The 23,593-nt window shown below is 43.8% G+C and overlaps 1 protein-coding gene across 1 annotated transcript in view; it reads left to right on the plus strand.

The window, feature by feature from the left end:
• LOC127037560 (sphingosine-1-phosphate transporter SPNS2-like) overlaps window positions 1-23,593 on the plus strand; it is a 155,833-nt gene that overhangs the window by 24,557 nt on the left and 107,683 nt on the right. The window contains exon 2 of the mRNA XM_050929461.1: window positions 22,431-22,496. Coding sequence (XP_050785418.1) covers window positions 22,431-22,496 — 66 coding nt within the window. The remainder of the gene's footprint in view (window positions 1-22,430; window positions 22,497-23,593) is intronic.

Here is a 23,593-nt window from a genome sequence, read left to right on the forward strand (position 1 = left end):
TCCGCTCCTTTTCCTACACCGTTTCACCCCCGCCCAATCCTGTTAGCCTTATCTGTACTAGACCATTGATGATAGTGCAGCTAGCTAAATAACACAAATGAAAGTTGCCAGTGAGAGAGAGTCTGAATAATTGTGTGTGTGTGTATTTATATTTATATATAGGTAATTACAGTAAAGTGCTGATTTCTGTTCAGAGAGGGGATTGGCCACTGTGCCTGGTTTTGGATTTACAGCGTGTACAGCAGTTTTGATTTCCCAAAAGTCAAAGCTCCATCTTAAAATGTGAGCAGTAAGGAATGCAAAAGCAAAAACAGTAAATGGAAGCACAAATTGATCTGGAAGCAAATGGGGAGGAAGAGGAAAGAGGTTTGTTTGAAATTGCAGTTTATAAACACCTGTAACACTTGACATACTGATTTGAGGGAACAGTTTTTTTTCTGACCTCTACTTACTTTTTTCCTTTGACATACACACTATCTCTTACCATACCTTGTATATGGCTGTATTTGCTAGGACTCTATTTTAGAATGTGGAGTCTCTGCATATTTGAACGTATTTTGGCTGAGATCCTGTGTAGTAGTATTTGATATCTTTGCTGTGTCCGTTATTGCACATCCATATCCAACTCTGACAGAGGGACAGACTCTCTGCTCTGACAAACCCATTTGCATCTCTAATGTATGAATATTCAGACACAATTCTGCTAGTTGACTAGGCATGTTTCTGTGTTCAAGAGGAAAGGCAACTCTCCCTAGATTTGCAATATGGTTCAGATTTCACCTGACATTTCAGTGTTGTTATGGTGCATTAAAATATAGCTAATTGGATTGAGAACTCAGCTATTCCTGTTCCGTGGTCAGGTGTTCAGCCATAAGGGCAGAAGACAAATTAGATAACAATGCTTCAGAATCTGAACAGTCGTCTTGAGATTCACCAAGTGCACTCTAAGAAGGGATGATCTATTATACTATGTGCCAGAGGTAGCGTTGTCTTTTTACTACCATATTTGCATTTCAGGTCTGCCATATGTACTAACATAGGAGCTTTTGCTTTTTGGTAGCTTCTAGGTTTTGCAGCTTTATGTCCCCAGAAGTTAGGAGGTCTTTCTTGACTAGGTCCCCAGGAGGTTGGTGTTAATTCCACAAGGGAAGTGCCTGGAAGCACTCCAAGGTGATCTTTTGCTATGGGTTTTTGCTTTTTATTAGTTACAGGTTGTTGTAATGAACATATGGCTAACACGGGGCATGCGGATGGGGAGCAGAGCATTTCTCCCTCTTTCCGAGAACACACAACACTGGTGAAGTGACTTCATTTGTGGGTTCACCTTGCTCCTCCTCCGCTTACATCCTCCTTTCCAAATCCAGGAAACTGAAACTGCATGCTGAGTACCAGACCCATCAGAGTCTGATGAATACACTGACATGACTGTTGGCTTTCATGGCTCATAGCAGTGCTCTGAAGTGGCCTTATCTACAGCATCTTCTTCCTTCTTGAAAGCCATTTCTTGCTGCTTTTTCTTCTTCCTATTGCCAAAAATAGGAGGAGTAGGAAATTGCTCAATATTTTATGTGTGGAGATTTCAGGCAGGTCTTCGAGATGTCTAAAACTGCTTGTTTAACCACCTGGGTTTAATCATATGAATATATTTAGACTGAGGTTTCCAAAGCTGCCAAAGGAATTTGGACATTAAAGTTAATGCCATATTAGTGGATTGGATGCCAAATTCCCTGTCTGATTTGGAAAATCTCCACGTTAAAATGCAGTTGCTACCTAAAGAGGGCATCATCACATTCATTTCATGAGAGCCCCTGTGAAGAGTGGATTGTCAGTTACATCATCTTTCTTTAGTGAATACATTATTTTCCTCCTGTTTGATGGTGCCTGTTGATGTCCGGGGGGAGTTTCAGCAGTTGGCTTTCACCTGTAAAGCCCTAATGTCCTGCAGTTTGCATACTTGAGATCCCACCTCTTCATGGTACGGGCACAGCTGCAGTCAGGGGAATGCTTTTGCTGGAGTTCCCTTGATTAGGGGAAAAGGCAGATGTCAGGGTATTTTCCATATTCATAGATTCCCTGGCAAGAAGGGACCATTATGGTCATCTAGTCTGACCTCCTATAGAACACAGATCGTAGGACTTCCCAAAAATAACTCCTAGAACAACTCCGTAAGACAAACATCCCGTCTTGATTTTAAAGTAGTTAGAGATGGTAAGTTGTTCTAATGGTTAATTACTCTGTGTTAAAAAGTTACTCCTTATTTACAATCAGAATTCGTTCAGAGTCAACATCCAGCCATTGGATCGTGTTACACCTTTCTCTGCTAGACTGAAGAGCCCATTATTAAATAGTTGTTCCCCAAGCAATGTTAATCAAGTCACCCCTTAACCTCCTCTTTGTTAAACTAAACAGAGTGAGCTCCTGGAGTCTTTCACTTTAGGGCATGTTTTCCAATCCTTTAATGATTGATTCTTATGGCTCTTCTCTGAATACTCTCAAATTTATCAGCTTCCTTCTTGAACTGTGGACATCAGACCTAGACACAATATTCCAGTAGTGGTCCCCTGTATGGGGGCCCATAACTTAAACTCACTTTCCCTGCCCCAACCAGATCCCAATTTTGCTGACTGCTAGAGCAGTGTCCAGAGCCCCTCTGTTATCCTGGGTATATGGGGAGGGCACTGAGCGAATGGGGAGTCTTGTTTGTGGCCTTCTTCATTCACACTCTTCTGTGCATTATGCTGTGATGTTTCCATGCACGTACAGTGTACCCATCTAGGTGCTCTGTTATAGCCTTTTGAATTTCTAAATTGTCATAAATGACTAGCAGGACTGAAATGAGTTGTAAGTGCAGACCCTTTAACGTGTGAGCTAGAAAAGGCTTGGATTGACTGTCAGATTTCAGGCTGAATTAGAAAAATAATTTTCATTCATTTAAACGGTAGACATTTTGTTACAGATTCACTCAGAGACCATGCACATGCACCCCACCGTGCCTGTGCTTCTCTGCCTAGGAGATCCATGCTCTTAAATTCTGTACAGTGTTGATGACTAAGCAACTGGAGCGCCTTCATTATGAAACCTAACCACACTTGGATGCCTAAAGTTAGACACCTAAAATCTATACTTAGTCACCCAAATAACTAGTCAGAGTTGCATCTACCATTGCAATGAATACAGACATTTTATAGGATTTGGCCCTTAGCCACTTTTCATAGCAAGAGAAAAATCCTCTATCTGGCAAACTTAGGTGCATTTCCTTCTGAAATGTGTGGTGAATATATCCCTCTGTCTCCTCTTGCTCTGATAATTATCATAAATTAAAGGACAACAGGTTCTGTTGGCAGCACTTTCAAAAAATGTGTCCTGTCTGACCCTTGAGAAATGGAGATTTTAATACTGTCCTATTTTTAAGAAATGAAAAAACTCTCTTTGCAAGGTGAGTGAAAGGTTTCTGCATGCTCTGGGAGAGAGAGAGGGTACAATGATCTCTTTGCCAGATTCTCCTGTCCTCGTGTTCTTTAAAGATGTTGTTGTTCAGTTCTCTAAGGGACAGCTTGTAGTAGTCAGCACTGTCCTGGTAATGTTATGTGATGAGTTTAGAGCTGGAATGATATTGGTTTCCACAAGAGATGGAATTGAAATAGGCAGTGTCATCTAGCAGTGGAGTGCTAGGAGCTAGGATAGCTGTGTAGTTTCCTCAGCTTTGCTACTGATTCCTCTACAGTTGCCTTGGGCAAGTCACTCAGTCTCACTGAGCCTCAGTCTGCCCCATTGTAAAGTGTGGATGATGTACCTGTCTCACGGGAGTGTTGGGAGGCTGGATACAAGGTGCTTGGAAACCATTTGCTGAAAGGAACTAGAGAAAGATGGAGTACGATTATTTTTACCCTTCTTTTTAAAGTCGCCCCCCCCCCCAACTACAGAGGGCCCCCATTGCAGAATCCTTCTTGCTTGTCAGCCACTTATTGTTAGGGGAAGCAGTATGACCTAGTGGATGGAGCACTGGACTAGGACTCGGGAGAATTGAGTTCTATTCCTGGCTCTGCCACTGGCTGGGTGACCTTGGGCAAATCAGTTCCCCTCTCTGTGTCTCAGTTTCTCTATCTGTATAATGGAGGATAATGACACAGACCTCCTTTGTAAAGCACTTTGATATCTATGGATGAAAAGTGTTATAACTCCATGAAGTTTCAGTGTTGTTAAAGGGACTGCTCACCAAAGCTATCGGATCCTGACTGCTCACTGTAGTGAATTTTTTCACAAGAGAGATCTCCTCCCCTTAGATCCTAGGCTTTCGTTTGTTCAGAGCACCAGTGAACAGAAGCGTTTTGGCTTTGCCCTGTCACAGATGCCCAGGTCAGGTTTGCTGCCTGCTCTGTGATTTGCTTTGAGCAGAGAGGGCCCTTTATATTTTCTTGGCAGAGCCTCAGCATGATTTATCACCTTCCAGCAGTCCCAAAAAAGTCACAAAATTGAAAATGGTTAAAATGGGCCAGAGAGAGTTATAGAAGTACAGAAATAAAGATTGCCTTAACCTGAGAGAGACTCTCTTTTAATAACAAGACAATATATTCCCTTACTTTATTTTATTTGGGATGCACGTGTGTCATCACTATTCTTTCCCCTCCTCTAGCACCTTTCATCTGAGGATCCCTAAGCAGTTCCCAGGCGTTTATTAACCAAGCTGCACAGCACCTGGGAAACAAATTATTATCCTCTACTAGCTGAGTCTTCACATTGTTGAGTGGTTAACTTGCCCAGCGTCACACAGTGATTTAATGGCAGGCTGGGAATGGAGCAGAGTAGTCCTGACTCCAGTACACTGCTTTAGTCACTACACTATATGAAAGTTACTGATCTCTGTGTGTACACGCACATAAATACATGTACACAGAAGATAGTATATTGGCAATGGAGCTATAATAGGACAGATTTAAAAAAAACTTTAATAGAACTCATTTTAAAATATATATGAGTTCGCACATTTATATATATGCTATGGCAACTCCATTGCTTTTTTTTCTTCCTCTAGTACCTAACAATGCCACACATGACTCGGGGAGTCATTAAAAAGCTTTCTGAAGCTCATGCAGCTCTTCCTCTCAAATGCATATGTGCTTTATTAATTAACTGTACAAAAGCCACTTGCCTTGTCAGCCAGATGAATTTGCAGATATGTTGCTTAGAATAACTAATGCAACCCTCTGTCAGTTGTGCATAACGCTTGATCATTTCCCACTGCCGCTGACCATGACCCAGAATGAAATGTCCCTTAAAGCTGGTGTGTTTATCTCCCAGATAGCAGTAGGGGGGAGGTGTGTGTTTGTTTTGTCCACAGTAAAAGGATGTTTTCAATCAATGAGGAATGCTGGGCTAGGGAGAAACAGCTCCTTTCTAGCCTTGCTTGGAATAGAGAATAGCTGTGATTAGAATCAGTATGCTGAAGGCTGCAGTGGCTGCTGTAAATAGCTGCAGGGGTTCCAGGCAACTCCTTCGGCAACCTTGCAGTAATATGCCCTCAGGCCTCAGCTGCAGAAGAGATGCCTCCCTCGGGCCATATGGGGATATGAAAGGAGCTCCTATAAATGGGATCTTCTGATTTATTTGCAACATGCATAATACATTAAAGCAGCACATCATAGGTTAGGTTAAGATTTTGTCACTGTGACTTTTACTAAAAATAACTGACAGGTCACGGTCAATAAACAAAAACCTGTCTGTGACTTTTACTAAAAATAATGGGGAGTGGGTGCTGCTGGGGGTACAACTGAAACCTGAGTGGGATGGGATGAGAGCCTGAGCCCTGCTGCGGGGGGGAGAGGGAGAGGGCCCAGCACCCACTGCCCGTGGCAGCTGATAGCTCTGGTGCCTCAGGGCTACAGGACCCATGCCAGCTGACAGCTCCAGCCCTGCCGCCCCGGGTTCTGAAATGGAAAATGTCATAGAGGTCTCTGAAAGTCATGGAATCTGCAACTTCTGTGACATAATCTTATCCTTAATCTTAGGTTTCCAGGATAGATCAGTGCCCTTGTGGCAGACAGATAACCAGGGGGGTGAGGATGTGTGTGTTGAGGAGGAGAGGTGTTAAAAGGCTGTGTTTAGTGCATGGCTGCACAGATCAGAGATTGATGAAAGAGATGGACGGGGTATGAAGGCTGAAAATTCCGGATGCTGTGCTCTAGAAAACATGGGGGGAAAGAGATGGAAAATTAAGCAAGTTGCAGATGAAAAGTGGATCTTGCAGTAGCTTTATCTGGAAGATAGTACACTTGCAATACTCCTTAGCAAGTTCAGCAGGGCAAGTATTTAATAGGAGGTGCCATTCTGGGAGTACTGACACGAAGGACAGATAGTTGTGTCTACGTAACAGCCTCTTTAAGCCAATAGTATTGGCATTTTTAATTTAAAACAAGAGCCCCTGGATTGTTAGGTTGTGATGACATATTCTATATGTGCTTTCCTCTCTTCTGAGAAGTAGGACAGAGCAGCAGGTGGATGCCAACAAGCTTTTAAACATTTTTTCAGTAGAGGGAGTGAATAAGCCATTATACTATGCTAACCTTTGGTGCTATTGCCCTGAAGGACCTGGGTTCCAATCCAGACTGGGATCTCAAAGGGAGAATTATTTGATGAGCGTTAACTCATATTGCAAAACCAGTTTGCAGTGTGTGGGAGCCTTAGAGATGTAGTTACGAGTTTCAGATCAGAATTGTGGTGTATTAGCAGAGCTCTGTGGTAGCACAGGATTGAGATAACAGGTGTGTTCATGTCGGGCAGAGCAGTGCGAAGGAAACTTGTCTGGCACCTGCCTGACCTATCATACTCCATCGAGCACTATTAATCCTTCACTTCTATGAACACAATGTAAAAGACAGACCTACCTTTGGAATGTTCCGTACATCATACGATACGTTTGTAGTAAAGAGGTTAGAAAGCCCTTCTCAGTTGTGTGGGAATACACCAGCATGGCCCGGAGGGCATGTAGCTCTTGGAAATAGATTGTGAAGCTTTGCTAAGTGAAAGCAAAATGCAGACGTGAAATGAGAGGAGATAATTTTGAATTATGTCTAATCCAAGTACATATTTCTACAGATTTGATAGAAATCTCCTTAAATGGAAAAATTTAGCTGTCATCTGCTTTAAAGCATCAGTCACTAATTATCCCAGGCATTCACCCACATTTCAGCCTTCTCTTCAGTGCTGTGAAAGTATGTCTATACAAAATGGGGGAGGAAGGAGCTCAGTGGATAGATAATTACTTTCCACTCATGTGCACAGAATCTGAGATTTACAGATAGCTGCATCTCTCCCCACCTCACCCAGTCCCCTGTGCCTTGAATGGCCCCATTACAAATAAGAAATGGATTTCTTATTTTCCTGTGGGTAATGTTTTGTTAAAAATGTGGATTGAATTTCATGGTGATGAAATGTACCCGACTGAGCAGCCCAGAGAATTAATTCTGTGCCTGGGGCATAGCACAATAATGCATGCTTCCCAGCCCTCCCTTCCCATCCCGTCCCCTGCTGCCCTGCCAATATACTTACTCTCCATCATGGCCCATGTTAGAAGATGAGAGGGGAGCACAGGCTCCATGGCCCATTTACCCCTTAATTTCCTTGCAGACACTGCCAGCTAGGAGGCCAGATAGAAGCCATTGTGATAAAGGTCAATAAGGTGCAAAGTACTATGCTTAGGAAGGAAAAAATCAATAGCACAGGTACAAAATGGGGAATAACTGACTCGGCAGTAGTACCACTGAAAAGGATCTGGGGGTGGTTATAGTGGGTCACAAATTGAGTGAGTCAGCAATGTGATGCAGTTTCAAAAAAGGCTAAGATCCTTCTGGGGTGTATTAACAAGCATGTTGTTTGTAAGACCTGGGAGGTAACTGTCCTGCTCTCCTTGGCAATGGTGAGACCTCAGCTGGAGTACTGCGTCCAGCTCTGGGCACCACATTTTAGGAAAGATGTGGACAAATTGGAGAGAGTCCAGAGGAGTGCAACAAAAACAATAAAAGGTTTAGAAAACCTGATCTATGAGGGAAGGATAAAAAATCTGATTATATTGAATCATGAGAAAAGAAGGCTGAGGAGGGACCTGATAAGTCTTCAAATATGTTAAGGATTGTTATAAATAGGACAGTCATCAATTGTTCTCCATCCACTGAAGGCAAGACACGAAGTAATGGCCTTAATCTGCAGCAGGGGGGGGAGATTTTGGTTGGCTATTAGGAAGAACTTTCTAACCATAAGGATAGTTAAATACTGGAATAGGTTACCAAGGGAGGCTGTGGATTCCCTGTCATTGGAGGTACTTAAGAGCAGGTTAGACAAATACCTGTCAGGGATGGTCTAGGCATACTTAATGTTGCCTTAATGTGGGAGCCTGGACTAGATGCCCTCTCAAGGATCCTTTCAGCCCTCTGTTTCTATTATTCTGTGGTGGGTTTTCTTATGTAGTTACAAATCTGCGAGAAACTGGGCTGAGACCTACCAAGCTCATGTCACACTGAACAGCTCTCAGATGGGAATGCACTGGACCATGTGTGCGCGTGAATGAAAGAGAGACTGCTTGTGTTATATTTGTGACAATAAAGTAACCTGTATTGTTGGTTTCCTCTATCTGGGAGACCTGAGATTATTCTGGGGTTGATATGGATGTCAGCTCTAAAGAGACAAATCCACCAAAAAGAATAACCAATAAATAAATATTTAGGCGCTAACATTCTTGTTCTCTGTTTGTGGCTGTTGCCAGCCTCATGACTCACTGTTACTCCAGGGCTACGGCATGCCAAGTTTCCCAGTAAAGGAGCAGTGAGTCACTGGCTGGATTCATTTGTAGTTTGGTTGGTGCTGTCCTTATCAGTGCTGGTTTGCTTTTAATTAAGACTTACTCAGGGTGACCATCTGAAAGAAATAACTGGTGCATGAATTCTCCTTCTGAGTCTTGTCTCTTAGGCTTGGTCTACACTTGTGGGGGTTGGGGAGATCGATCGAAGTTACGCAACTTCAGCTACGTGAACAACGTAGCTGAAGTCGATGTACTTAGACCTACTCACCGTGGTATCTTCACTGGAAGCTTAAAGGGAGCTGGAACTTGCAGTGTTATGTCCCCTCTCCATTTCACAGTGGTGTGCGCAGTGACAGTAGTAATGGTGGAGCCTCACAAGCAACCTCAGAGGTTTGAACAAGCAGGATTCAAAAGGCCTTACCAATCAAGACTTCAAAATTGGGCTGGAAATGTTGCAAGAGTGGGTGCCATGTCTGGTTGGATCACAAACCCCACCGGAGCAGTCTTTTCAAGGATATATCAATGTTTGTTTCCTCTCCCCACTGGGATCTGGCAGAGCAGAGGCGGGAGGATGGAAATTGGGTCATTGTTCAGGTTTTTTGTTTTGTCTAAGGAGAACTAGAAATGGGGTCCAAACAGAGATCTGGAACCTGAGACTGAGGTACTAGGGCATTGGCTATCTGAGGGCTTCTCTACTTGCAAACCACGGCAGTGGCGCAGCTGGACCAGGGAAGAGCATTTCTCCCCTCAGCGTAGGTACTCCACCTCCCCAAGAGGCAGTAGCTAAGTCAACAGGAGAATTCTCTTGTCAACCTAGCTCTGTCTACAGGGGGTTAGGGCAATTCAACTGCATTGTTCAGAAATGTGGATTTTTCACACTCTGAGTGATGTAGTTATACTGACCTAGTCTGCTAGTGTAGATCAGGCCTGACTGTTGCCTATCACCCCTGTCATTGCACCCCTGAGCTGAGCGTTCAGAATTCAGACCAATTTTTGCAGCCTCAATCCATCTCCCTATGGAACTTTCCAGACCTCGAAGGATGAGTCTGGTGAAGGCTCAGATCAGACTGGGACATTGAACAGGGAGGGCCGGGGCTCTGAGGTGGCATTGAACATTCTCTCTGAAGTGCTTGGCAGGCTGGTTCTTGCTCACATGTTCACATTCTAACTGATCTCCATATGTGGGGTCAGGAAGGAATTAGCCCAAGGTCAGAGACCATGGGGTATTTTCTCTTTCCTCTGCAGCGTGGAGTGCAGGTCACTTGCCAGGATTATCTGAGTGTATCTCATTTAATCATGAGTAGATAAAAGAGCAAGAGTAAGGAGTTGGTAGGAAAGCTGGAAGATGAGGATGGGATAGTGGGGACAAAGATTTGTTGGATCTGGGCTTCAAATTTAGTCTGTTTTTAGTCCACAGTTGTATCAGTGGGAGCTGTAGTTGGGGTCATGTATGGAAGGCATTCATTACTTTGGGTTTCATACAGCTCTTCTTCTGGCATTGGCTGAGAACACTGTACCCTCCATCTGACATGCACAAGGTTTGCTTCCCAGCCATAATCCTGAGCTGTAATTAGGGAGATCAGGGATTTGATTAGGGTGTGGTCCTGCCACCAAAGCACTCTGCAGGCAATTTGCATTCAAACTCTCATTAAAAACAGAGCAGGATTAGAGCAGTCCTGCCCACTTTCTGGGAATGGCATCTGGGAAGAAATGTAGAGAGTGACTTCAGTTCCATAAAATAAGGATGTCAGGTTGGTGGCTAAAACTTCACCTTAGACAAGCCCATAGTCACTTCTACTCAAACTCTTAGAGAGGTGGTGAGTTCTTTTGTTTTTTTTGTTTTTAATATTTTCCCCCTCTCCCTCTTGGCTAATTCCATTCCTTCTGTCTGATGCTTAATTACCTGTTATATACCACTCAGATAAGTCAATGGCCTTGGGGTTGAAGAAATAGTTCTGATATCTTCCCACAGCTATAATAATAATGGGTGTGACAGGTGGTGCAGCTCTCCAGTGAAACCTGTTTTCCTGTCCTGAATAGGAATATTGTGGTATGGCAAATGGAAATGCTTGCTTCAGTGTTTTCCTGTGCAGTAGCCAGCAATTTCCTAAACAGAGATTCAGATGCATAGCAACTACTGCTCCACAAAACCCCATTGAAAAGACCACCGCAGTGAAGCAAGGAGATCTCCTGGGTGGAGTAACTACAGATGTTTGTCCTTTGGTTTTACCTCCCTTGTCAAACAGTCTCCTGAGCTGAGCCTCAGACCATCCCTCTTCCACATGTGCAAACATACAGGAACCCTCTCAAATCCCCAGTGCCATCCCAGCTGACTCTAAGGCTTTGTCTACACTGGAACTTCATCGGCAAAACTTCTGTCGTTCAGGGGTGGTAAAGAAACAACCCAATGAACGACAAAAGTTTTACTGACGAAAAGCACCAGCGTTAACAGCGCTTTGTCAGCAGGAGTGCTGTCCTGCCGGCAAAGCTGCAGCCACTGGTTGGAGGTAGAAGTTCTTTGTCAGCAGGAGGCAAACAGTAGCTACACTGCGCAACTTTTAGCGGCATGGCTGGAGTGGCACAGCTCTGTCCCTAAAAGATGCGTAGTATAGACAAAGCCTAAGGCTTTGAACCCTTCCAGTTTTTTGTTGTTGTCCTGTTTTTTTTAACAGATTCTCAAGCAGCTATTGCAGTGGCCCTGAAGGATTACAGGACTGATTCTTGAGACGCCTGCATCACTCGGATCTGAACTGGATTTTGCTTAACTGGCCTGTTCAGAACTCAGCTCTGTGTTACTTAGTGATGCCGCTTTCTAGATATGCTGTTGTGGGTGTAAAGCGATCTAGACATTAGTAGGTGTTCTGTCGCACGGTCATTTTGTATAGGTTTGTGTGTGAGTTTGTGAGATTTAGATGAAACACTTATTTGCTTGTAGCCTCTGCATTTGCTTGTCTTGTTAATTTATTTGTTTAGAAGCTTCCAATGTGATTTCAAAGGCAAAAGTGAACATCTCATCAACACAATAGTAGGAGCTAGCAAGCAGTTTTACCACCACAGTAGTGGGTTTTGCAGTAGCAAAGCATATTTGTGTGAGCATCTGTGGCGATTAATAGAATCATAGAAATGTAGGGCTGGAAGGGACCTCAGGAAGTCCAGCTCTTCCCATGTTGAATCAGGATTAAGTTTACCTACCATCCCTGACAGGTATCTGTCTAATCTGTACTTGAAAGCCTCCAATGACAGGGAAGCCACAGCCTCTCGAGGTAACCGGTTCCAGTACTTAACTGTCCTTCTAGTTAGATTTTCCTAATGTCTGACCTTCACCTCCCTTGCTGCAAACTAAGCCAATTACTTCTTGGTGGTCATGGAGAACAATTGATCACTGTCCCTGGACACTGTTATATGGTCCCCATTCAGTGTTTTCTTCTCTAGATTAAGCATGCTCAGTTTTTGCAAACTTTCCTCATAGGTTGTGTTTAGAAGATCTCCTAGAGCAGTTGTTTCCAACCTTTTCCTTACCGGCACACTACCTCCCATCCAGCAATATGTAAAGGACAGGGTGATTGTGACCCCTGGCACTGGGATAATGTCCCCCAGGTTGAGGACCCGTGTTCTATAGGAGGAAGATGTGATTTGCAGCCAGGGCTGCCCTAAAGTCCTAAGCAAAGATGATTTTTGTTCAGTCCAAATTAAATAAAACCCCAAATTATAGACCCCTTCTCTGTTCTCTTCCCCCTCCAGTGAATCGGCCTGTTTGGTGCTCAGGTACCTCTGTGACCATCCCAGTAAACCAGGACCTCAAACCAGAACTCAGTCAGATTACCAGTGGGATAGATGGGATTTTCGCTTCCCTCTTCCCCTTCCTGAGTGACTGTTTCCTTGTTGGGTCCGTGAGACAATGACACTATCTCAGAGACGTGCTCCCACAATGAGCTATGACCTAGAAGTAAATCTGTCTCTGCTGAATCTCTTTATATGTGTCTCCTTTATAATGAGGAGGATTGCTGGAAAATATTTTTAGGCCATGCGCTCCATGTTCCTCCAGAAACTACCTTGGTAGTATTTTGCATATAGTGCAAGTGAAAACAGCAATCAGAGGGGAGAAGTGTAGGGGAAATGACATACTCTGGTTTTACCTCCCGAGGCTTCCCTTCCTCCTACACACAAGGAGTGATTGAATAGCTCAGGGGAGTGGCAATGTGTTCTAGAATCTCTCGAGCCTTGATCACTGGTTCATATCCAGACCGGATTGGCAATGTCCAAAAGTTGCAGTCCATTGGATTGCTGTTCGATGGCTTACCTGTGTCATCTTTCCAATAGGATCATGCTTGGGAAATTGCTTTGGTGCAATGACTAGGGCTATTAGCCATCATGCCTTGTACCTGCCTGCTCCTTGTCAGACACATATATCCCATTCCCCTAGCTGCTTAATTCAGGATTGTGGGGAATTGAGTACAGCTCTGGGCATGAGTCCTAGCTTAGCATGTCTAGCTCTGTACTTTAGTGTAGTGAGTTGTATCCTTGGACTGTGGTGTCCTTTTAAGGCCCTTGGGGTTTTTTTTTCAGTGAGACACATTTTAAAAAACTAATACTTCTAAAATTAATAGCAACTAAAGTCTGCTAATAGGATCTTAACACACAGGTAGCATTTAAAATGTGTGTGTTGTGGTCTTCAGTGCATGGCTTGTCAGGCTGAAATCTTCTTTTGTGTTTTTGGGATGCTAGAGCCTCCCTAGCTCCATTTCATAGCTCTTTGCTCTACATACAGTCTGTCCCTGTTCTGTTCCACGCACCTTTGGAAGCGCTATCGTTTATATGGATTAAAACCTGGTGAGCGTACCACTTCACTTCGAGGAGCAGCTCTTCTCCAGAGAAAAGCCTCGTTGTACTTAATAAAAGCCATGCTTCAACTGGAAACTTCAACTTGGAGGTTGTTTGGGGGACAGGAATAAGGGGTTCTTCTGTGGGAAACCATAATGCCTCTTGGCTACAGAAATTGTGACCTCATGGTGTCTTGATGTAGAACATCAGTTCCTGACCATGGCAGCTCATTGTTTAGTTGTAGACCATTTGTCAGGTGAAGAGCCCGGATCTGAATGTCTTCAAAAATAAGGAGTATGCTGGCCACTTTGGATATAGCCAATTGCTCCATTTGATCAGGAACATGGGGTTATATTGCCACAGTGTAAGCTTGGGGATGAGATAAGTGACACTTCGGCTGGGCCCTGGCTTCAGTAAGAGCAATGTCCGCCTTATGTTCGGATTAGCCTCTTTACCCCTCTGTTAAATGTCCTTCCTGTCTTAGCTCTAATCCTAGGAACCGTCTTGACCAGCAACTGGTCTCCGACAGTGGCCAGCACGACCTGTTTCAGAGTTTGAAATCCAGCAATAGGCAGTTATGCTGAACCAACAAGAGGTGATGCCATTTTAGATTTGGTGTTGGTGAATAGTAAGGACCTCACGGAAGAACTGGTTGTAGACAACAGCCTTGGCGAGTGATGATGAGCTAATTCAGTTTAAACTAAATGGAAGGATGAACAAGAATAGACCTGCAACTAGGGTCCTTGATTTCAAAAGAGCTAACAAAAAATTAAGGGAATTAGTTGGGGAAGTGGACTGGACTGAAGATCTCAAGGATCTGAATGTGGAGGAGGCTTGGAATTACTTTAAGTTAAAGTTGCAGAAGCTCTGTCTGTAGCCTGCATCCCAAGCAAGGGGAAAAATTCATAGAGAAGGGTTGCAGATGGGGCTGAATGAGCAAACATCTCAAACAGGTTATTAAGAGAAAGCAGAACGCTACAAGGAAGGGAAGATGGGAGGGATCAGCAAGGAAAGCCACCTCTTGGATGTCAGAATGTGTAGGGATAAAGTGAGAACTGCCAAAAGCCAAGCAGAGCTGGATCTTGCAAAGGGGTTTAAAACCAATAGTAAAAGGTTCTTTAGCCATATAAATAAGAAAACAAGGAAAGGAGTGGGACCACTAAGCACTGAGGATAGAATGGAGATTAAAGATTATCTTGGCATGGATACTTTGCCTCAGTTTTTAATGGGGCTAATGAAGAGCCTAGGGACAGTGGCAGAGTGGCTAATGGCAATGAGGATATGGAGGTAAAAATTACCACATCTGAGGTGGAAGCCAAACTCAAACAATTTAATGGGACTAAACTGGGGGACCCAGATAATCTCCATCCAATAACATTAAAGGAGCTGGCACATGAAATTGCAAGTCCAATAGCAAGGATTTTTAATGAATCTGTAAACATGGGGGTCATACCCGATGACTGGAGAATTGCTAAGATAGTTCCTATTTTTAAGAAGGGGGAAATAAGTGATCCAGGAAACAACAGGTCTGTTAGTATAACCTCAATTGTATGCAAGGTCTTGGAATAAATTTTGAAAGACAAAGTAGTTACGGACATAGAGGTGAATGGTAATTGGGACAAAATACAACATGGTTTTACAAAAGGCAGATCATGCCAGACCAACCTGATCTCCTTCTTTGAGAAGATAACTAATTAATTTTTTTAGACAAAGAAAAATGGAGTAGATCTCATCCAATAAGGCATTTGATACATTCCACATGGGAAATTATTAGTTAAATGGAGAAGATGGAGATTAATATGAGAATTAAAAGATGGATAAGGAACTGGTTAAAGGGGCTACTACAATGGGCCATACTGAAAGGGAAACTGTCAGGCTGGAGGGAGATTGCTAGTAGAATTCCTAATGGATTGGTCTTGGGACCAATCTTAATATTTTTATTACTGACCTTGGCACAAAAAGTGAAAGTGTGCGAACAAAATTTGCGAATGACACAAAGTTGGGAGGTATTGCCAATAAGGAGGGGGACCGGAATACCATACAAGAAGATCTAGATGACCTTGAAACTGGAGTAATAGAAATGGGAATAGTGAAAAGTGAAATTTAATAGTGAAAAATACAAGGTCATGCATTTTAGGGACTAACCACAAGAGCTTTTGCTATAAACTGGGATCTTATCTGTCGGAAATGACAAAGGAGGAGAAAGACCTGGTTGTATTGGTTGATCACAGGATGACTATGATCTGTCAATGTGATGCACCCATGAAAAAAGGTTAATGCAGTCCTAGAATGCATCAGGTGAGGTATTTCCAGTAGAGACAGGGAAGTATTAGTACCAATAGACGAGGCAGTGGTGAGACCTCATCTGGAATCCTGTGTGCAATTCTGACCTCCCAGGTTTAAGAAAGTTTAATTCAAACCGGAACAGGTGCAGAGAATGGCTGCTAGGATGATCTGAGTAATGGAAAACCTGCCTTATGAGAGGAGACTCAAAGAGCTTGGCTTGTTTAGCCTAACCAAAACAAGGCTGTGGGGAGATGGATGTATTTATAAAAATAAATCATGAGGGCTAAATACCAGGGAGGGAGAGGAGTTATTTAAGTTGAGCACCAATGTGGACACAAGAACAAATGGATGTAAACTGGCCATCAACAAGTTTAGGTGAAGGTTTCTAACCATCAGAGAAGTGAAGTTCTGAAACAGCCTCCCAAGGGGAGCAGTGGAAGCAAAAAAGCTAACTTGCTTCAAGACTGAGCTTGATAAGTTTACGGAGGGGGGATGGTAGGATGGGACTGCCTACAATGGCATGTGGCCCATCGGCCGCTACCACTAGTAAAATTCCGCAACAGCTAGCGATATAACACTAGATGGGGAGGGATTTGAATTACTACAGAGAATTCTTTCTCTTTGGTGGGTCTTGCCCACATGCTCAGAGTCTAACTAATCGCCATATTAGAGGTCGGGAGGAAATTTTCTCCTGGGTCAGATTGGCAGAGACCCCAGGTTTTTCCACCTTCCTCTGCATCAGGGGCCACTTGCAGGTTTAAACTAGTGTAAATGGTGAATTCTCTGTAACCTGAAGTCTTTAGAGATTTGAGAACTTCGGTAACTCAGCCAGAAGTTAGGGGTCTATTTCAGGAGAGAGTGGGTGAGGTTTTATGGCCTCCAATGGGCTGGAGGTCAGACGAGATTATCACCATAGCTGCCAACTCCGTGGGTGCACCAGTCTGCCACGGAAAAAAATTAGTGGATGCCTAGCATCCACTGGCAGCCAGCTCCCCCTGCCGGTGGCCCCACTGATCAACTCCTCTCCTTCCCTCCCAGTGCCTCCCACCCACGGGGCATGAGCACCCCTGAGCAAAGGAAAAAGCCGGCGCCTGTGATGATCATGATAGTCCCTTCTGACCTTAGTCTGTGAGTCTGTGTGCCCACCAGAACAGTTTCCACCTAACCCCTGAGTCCTGCCTTAAAGTCAGAGATGGGCTCAAGCTGCAAAAACGGGCCACGGAATCGGAGTGCCGCAGAGCTAGGGCATTCCAGATTAGGGTTTGGGGTTAAGCTATTGTAAAGAGAGAAGCAGCCATCTGCCAAATTGGAATCTGGATCTTGAGTCAGGTGTCAGACACCCTCAGACTTCGGAGGCATTTGATGTCAGCCTCAATTCTCCATTCATTTGCTTTACCATGCATTCTTCCACACTGCTCCCTGTGTATGAAATGCTCATTCCAGTTCTCCCTTTCCTCTTTCAGATCCCTCCTTCAAGGCTCTGATGTCCACTTCTAAACTTTCTGTTAGGTGCTCAGCTATCACAGTGATAATACTCTAGATAAATACAACTGAACTAATTAGAATAGTCAGAATAAACAATTCTAGTCATTTCCTCCTCTGGGCTTTATACTGCATCCTGTCTTCTGTGTCTGCCTGTGTTTTGTCTTCTGCAGCGCCAAGCACATTGTGAGCACTTAACAGTATCTGATTCAGGGGATAAGCTATTTAAGGCAGGGAAGCACCATGTTTCCTGTGTATTTGTTCAGGCCTGAGCACAGTGATGGTGCTTGACAAATAACACGCCATAATTATAATAATCGGTATGTGTGTGTCGTAAACACATCCCCTACAGTAATAGTTCATGGCAAGAGGCCATTTCTCACGAAGGGTGTTGCCTACCTGTTAGCCAGTCCCTGTTGTTCCCAGGTCCTCCTGAGACATGGAGATGAACTTTCTAATTAGAAAAGCCTTGTCTGCCACATTCGGCTGCTTCCCTTTCCTCAGTTGCATCAGGTATTGTGCTCCAGTGGGAGACATTTACATATCGCTCAACGAACAACATGATTGTTTCCCGTGGCCCTGGTGTGGAGTCCAGATGATCTCCACCTTCCTGCTGTTCAGAAGCACAGATCTGAGAGCAGTGTAGGAAAGAGACAAAGGCACTGTTGCTTCTGTTTTTACTTGCTTTAAAAAAATATATCTATCCTCTCTTAATTGTGCCTCTGAATCTTATTAAAGATCTGGGTGCGTCACTGATTGTGCTACTCAGACAGAAATAAGCAGAGCTGAGCAAAGAAGGAAAGGCAGGAGTGTTTTCCCAGCATAACAGGAATACAATGAGGAAGAATGCTCTCTCTTCCACTAGAGAAACTCATTCTGTGCATGTGTTACATCATTGGCTTCCTGCTACCTGCAATTTACTATTCCAAATCCTATATCAAAACACCTGTGCTCCAAAGGGAATACAAAAGGCGCTTAAAGTGCAATAGGAAAGTCATGCCAATTAATCATGCAGCTCTCCATAAACCACATGAGACTGTTTCCCCCACCCCACCAGGGGCCTGAGGAGTATGGCTCAGTTGTTGTATTTCACTGATGAGTGGAGAGCCCTCTCCAACCCCACAGCTCCCCTAAAATGCACCCAGTAAAGCAAGCAAATCCCCTTGCTTGAGAGTCAAAAGAGATGTAGACCAACCCTAGATATTTGTCTTTGGATTCAAGTGTAACGATGAGTGGAACTTCACTGTCCATTCAAACCACAGCCTGATGGAATTGCTGGACAGCACACAGCTTTATCAGAAGAGCTTGAGGGATTACAAATGCAAAATAAAATACATTCTCTTTCTCTCTCCTTTGGCTCTACCATTGCTAGAATCCTTTAAAGGGCTAATGTCACTTTCTGATGAAACCAGTACTGTCCTATGTAACCAGTGAATCCTACCTATCTGTTTTACTGGGATTGAGAGGCATTTTTCTTTGATTCTTGGCCTCAACTGTTCTGTGTTACAGTCTCCATCCTTCTCCTCAGAGGTGGCTGCATTTTAGATGTGATAACTGTGTATAGTTTATAGTTTCATCACTTGCAGCTTGTAAAGCACTTTGGGATCCCTCAGGAAGAAAAGCACTTTATAAATGTAAACCCATGATCTTTATATAGACCATTTCTTTATGACTAGAAAGACCTCTGCCTCTTTACTAGGCAGGCACCATTATAATCCCTTCCTCCCCCTGTTCAGACTTCTGATGTCAATGTAAACCTCTTTTCTTTCTGTGGCACTGGTTTCTCTAACACCATGTTCTTCTCCCCTCAGTAATGTGTGATATTTTTTATGCATCTCTTAGGAATTTTAGAAAATCATGGAGTTAAATGGAAGTACATTTCCCTAAGTATCCCTTTGGAGTCTTCTTCTAAGACCAGCATATTTTTAGTTTGTGCTTGCCTTATGCACTTAGGAATTCTCAGCTCAGAAGGTATAGATCCTGCCTGATGATGACCCACATGGCTTTACCCACTCTCCAGAATGCAGGCTTCTAACTGCACTTGGGAGAAATCAGGTGGTGCCCATTAGAAACCAGCACCAGCTGTTCCGAAAATCTTTCCATCAACTCCCGATCAAACCCAAGAGCTTTGTGGTTAACAGTGCAATCATCCTGTCGCTGGCTGGGCATTGCACAGCCCGGGCTCTTTATCTCTCTGAGATTTATAGATAATGCTAATAGTCAGTCTGTCTCAGGGGATTAATTTAAGCATTAAAATTCCAGTTCAGTGGGAGTTGAACTCAGAGCGGAACTTGGTCCTCCGTTGGCAAAATAGAGAGAGCTCACAACACGGTGGGGCTGGTGAGCAACAGGGCTTCCACCAGGGTAATGACCTTTCTACCAGGGAGCAATTGCCTGTGGATCAGCAGATAAGCACACATCTCTTTCACCACCTGACATGATGGCTGCTCATACACCCAGCCTTGCACTGAATGTGTTCCTGGAGTAACGTCCATCGCCTCCATCAGACCCTAGGGAGTTTAGAACTTCTGGTGACCTTGCCTTGTTTAGCATCTCCAGCTGGAGTAGCTGTGTGAAACTGGGCTGCAGAGAGTAAGGACTAAATATGGGCAGGAGTAGGTTCAATTCCTGTCGTGACAGCTGAGCAAGATTAGGGGTGATGGTGAACTCTGGCGTAGCTAAGTAGAGATGGTATTCTTCACTCAGTAGAGAATATGGGGTAATAATTTACCTTCTTTTTGGGGATGTTGATGGGATTCATTTTTGTAAAGACGAAACTGTAGTTATACCCTCCTTGAATGCATCTATCTTGTCTGTTCCCAAACAAGCCCCCACTTACGTGATACTCACAATTTGGCCAACATCAAGGATTGAACCAAATGCTGGAATCATGATAGCTTGAGTTAGAGAGCCAGGCCCTTTAGCTGTAACAGACTTGTATCCTCTTCGGCTCAGACATCAAAGGGAGCATAGAACACACCCTGACCCCAGTGGGTTACACTATGTAGATGCAAAATTATTTTCATCCCTCAGATTCTGCCTAGATGACTATACTTCAGTTAATAACGAATCAAAAAAGGAAGCAAGCAGCAAAGGATGGTGGAAAGATAGGAATGGGATGAGCCTAGGGAAGGTAATTGAAGAATTGTGACACAGTGGAGATTTATCTGTGATCCAGTAACAAAACACAAGCACTGGAGGGACTGGTAGAATTGTGTACACCCTGAAATTGTAAAACACAGCAATGCTTTGAAAGCAATGTGAGGCTGGGGTAGAATAATAGAAATGAAGGGAGATGCTACCTCGGGGCAGACATATAAAGCTCTCTGTCATTCAGAAAATTAAGGAAAGGAACTTGTGGAAGCTATGAGACTAAATTATTGTTGCTGGACAGAGATTGGAGTCATTCTAAAAAGCAATCTGAATGCTATTGTCTGGAGTAAATGGTGCATTATTAGGTGACCCAGTTGGGGGACACAGTGAGTTTCTTTTCTCCTCCTCTTTGTTCCTTTTTACGTTTTTCTTTAATCCATGAGTTTTCCTGCTACCGTCCCAGGTGCCTTCTGGAAATACTTGTTTCTGTTTCATCTGTCTTTGTTCTTGTTGTTTGGCATGACTCCTGGCTGTTCTGAAAGTTAAGATGTTTTGCGGCCAATGAGATCCAGTTAACTCTGAGAGTTGCTTCTCATGACCCTGAAGGATGAGCAGAATCCTTCTGGATAAAACCTAGGGCCAGCTTTTGCGTTGGATCTGAACTTGTTTAGGTGTTGAATGTAGCTGGGAAAACTTTCCAGTTTCTTGAAGAGCGGTTTCGGTGTATTTCCTAATTTTGGTAGAAGCCACAAGCAGCAGTTTCACAAGTTAGGCTATTTATGTGCTGTTTTCTATCTGGCCAAAACAAGGAAGTGCTAGAAACTGAGAAAGCAAGTGAGTGTGCATGTTCCAGGCCAGAGAAGTTGGAGTAACTTTGCTTCAACTTTGGACAAGCATGGAAGCCTTTGGATCCTTATCTGACCCAAATGAAACCTCTGAACCTTTGGAGATATTTGCCCATCATAAGTAACTGTAAAAGACTATGCTGCCACAACTCAGCACAGCTTGAGTTATGGCTTGCAAAGCCTGGCTGGACTCAATGATTATACTACATCATTCACATGGCTAAATTTGTGAGGCCTTTGTATCCCTTTGCTGGTTGCAGTATGAGAAGCTAGATGGACAAGGTAGCTACTTCTTACAAAATATACATGTAACACTCCAGTGTATTTAGACTGTGGGTGGGTGCGTGTTGATGTATTTTGTTCAGTTATTTTAAAATGTCCTGTCACTTTTTCCCCTTTTACTAAACCGTTGATGTCATTTCTTTTCCCAAAAAATATCAGAAACAAGAGTTCACCAGAGCTGGATAAATGGTGAAACCAAGGCTCAGAGAGGGGATTTGCCCAAGTCTGAGTGGGTCGCCTATTAAAAGTCCTGTACACAAGGTTGCACTGCCTCCCAACAGAGTGTCACTTGAAACTAGTCCCAGGTTTGCTTGAAAAGACAGGACACTAGACTGGTGATCAAGAAACATGGATTTTAATGCTGGCTCTACCATTGACCTGTTACATAACCTTAAGCAAGTCACTTGACTTCCATGCCTCTGTTTCCTCTCTCACCCTTTGTCTTGCTTGTTAAAGTGTGAGCTCTTCTGGGTGAGAGACCCCCTCTCCCTGTGTGTCTGTACAGCACTTAGGTGTTGGTGCTACAGCAACATAAATCATAAATAAGGAACAGGGCAAGGTAGCTTCTTATGCATTTGGGTTTCATTGTGAACATTTTGCACTCGATTAACCTGCTGATACTTATTGGTAGTTTACTTGCCCCAATTACCCCAAAAGTAACAAACCTGCGCAAGAAGGAAGAAGTCAGCGCACAGGTTTTGAACGTTGCTGCATGTTGTGAGTTGCTGCAGGCTTAGCAGGCCCTACTGTTGCTGGCCAAAACCACATATCTCTGCTTCGCATTTCACAGGACAAAGGCACTGAATTTCTTCTCCTCATTTTCTCTGCAGGTGTATTACTAGATATCCAGCAGCATTTTGGAGTTAAAGACAGTGGCGCTGGCTTGCTACAGACAGGTAAGAGTGTGCGTGTCTCCCGGCTATTAGGTTTCTTTTCCCTTCCTTAGGGGGTGTTTTGTAAGGTTTCTCGAGTGAAGGTCATGCTGCCCTTGCATGAACATATTTGCTTTATTAAATCATAATTGGCTTTCAAATTGTTCCTAACTCTGACTGGCTGTGTTTGGCTTATGGCTAGCAGTGGGTTCGTTTGCAGCATCCAAGTGTGCACTGGCACTGGGGCAGAGCTGGCGAAGCCGGCTGCAGCGTCAGCTTACCAGCGCATACAGTAGGGATGGCGTTGGTACAACAGGGAGAGCGAGTGAATGACTCTGTTCAAGTAGCTTCAGGGAATTGAATCAAGGCAAAGAAGTACCAATCTACAGTAAGAGAGACAGCCACCTTCACTTGTATTAGGGAGAGTATGGCACAGGTCAGCAATGGGGCCCTATTACTCAAAATTCTGCTGAAAGGGAGTGGACAGGTGGTATTCATCACTTACAGCGTTGTGCACAGAACATGCTGATCATGTGGTCTCATCATCATCTGTAGCGTAAGGGGGCATGATGATATGAAACCATTAACTTGATTGACATAAAGACGGCACTGAGAACTGCAGAAAGGGTTAACAGCCATTGCACCCGCTTAGCTCAGCATCCTATTGGGTTAGTTGATGAAAACAGACACATTTGACTTTCAGCCACTAACATCAGGCACTTTTGTCCGTGTGTTGAAGTGAGAAGGATTGTTAAAATCTAAGTGCACTTCCTTGTTGTATTGCAAACAACCACATATGGATCTGGTCAACCACAGGATAAACCTGTATATTTTGACCTGGGTGTGGTGTGGTCTTGATTGACACTTGGGCCAAGTGGCTGAATTTGGTGACTTTGAGGGGCAGCCCCAGGTGGACGGTCATAACAAAGTGTTGGATTTTGTTGGGGAGGAGTTTCATAGAATATCAGGGTTGGAAGGGACCTCAGAAGGTCATCTAGTCCAACCCTCTGCTCCAAGTAGGATCAATCCCCAGATTTTTTGCCCCAGATCCCTAAATGGTCCCCTCAAGGATTGAACTCACAACCCTGGGTTTAGCGAGTTGACAGTCACGGAGAAAATGC

This window comes from Gopherus flavomarginatus, chromosome 19 (genome assembly GCF_025201925.1).
Source record: "Gopherus flavomarginatus isolate rGopFla2 chromosome 19, rGopFla2.mat.asm, whole genome shotgun sequence".
NCBI classification, from domain to species: domain Eukaryota; kingdom Metazoa; phylum Chordata; order Testudines; family Testudinidae; genus Gopherus; species Gopherus flavomarginatus.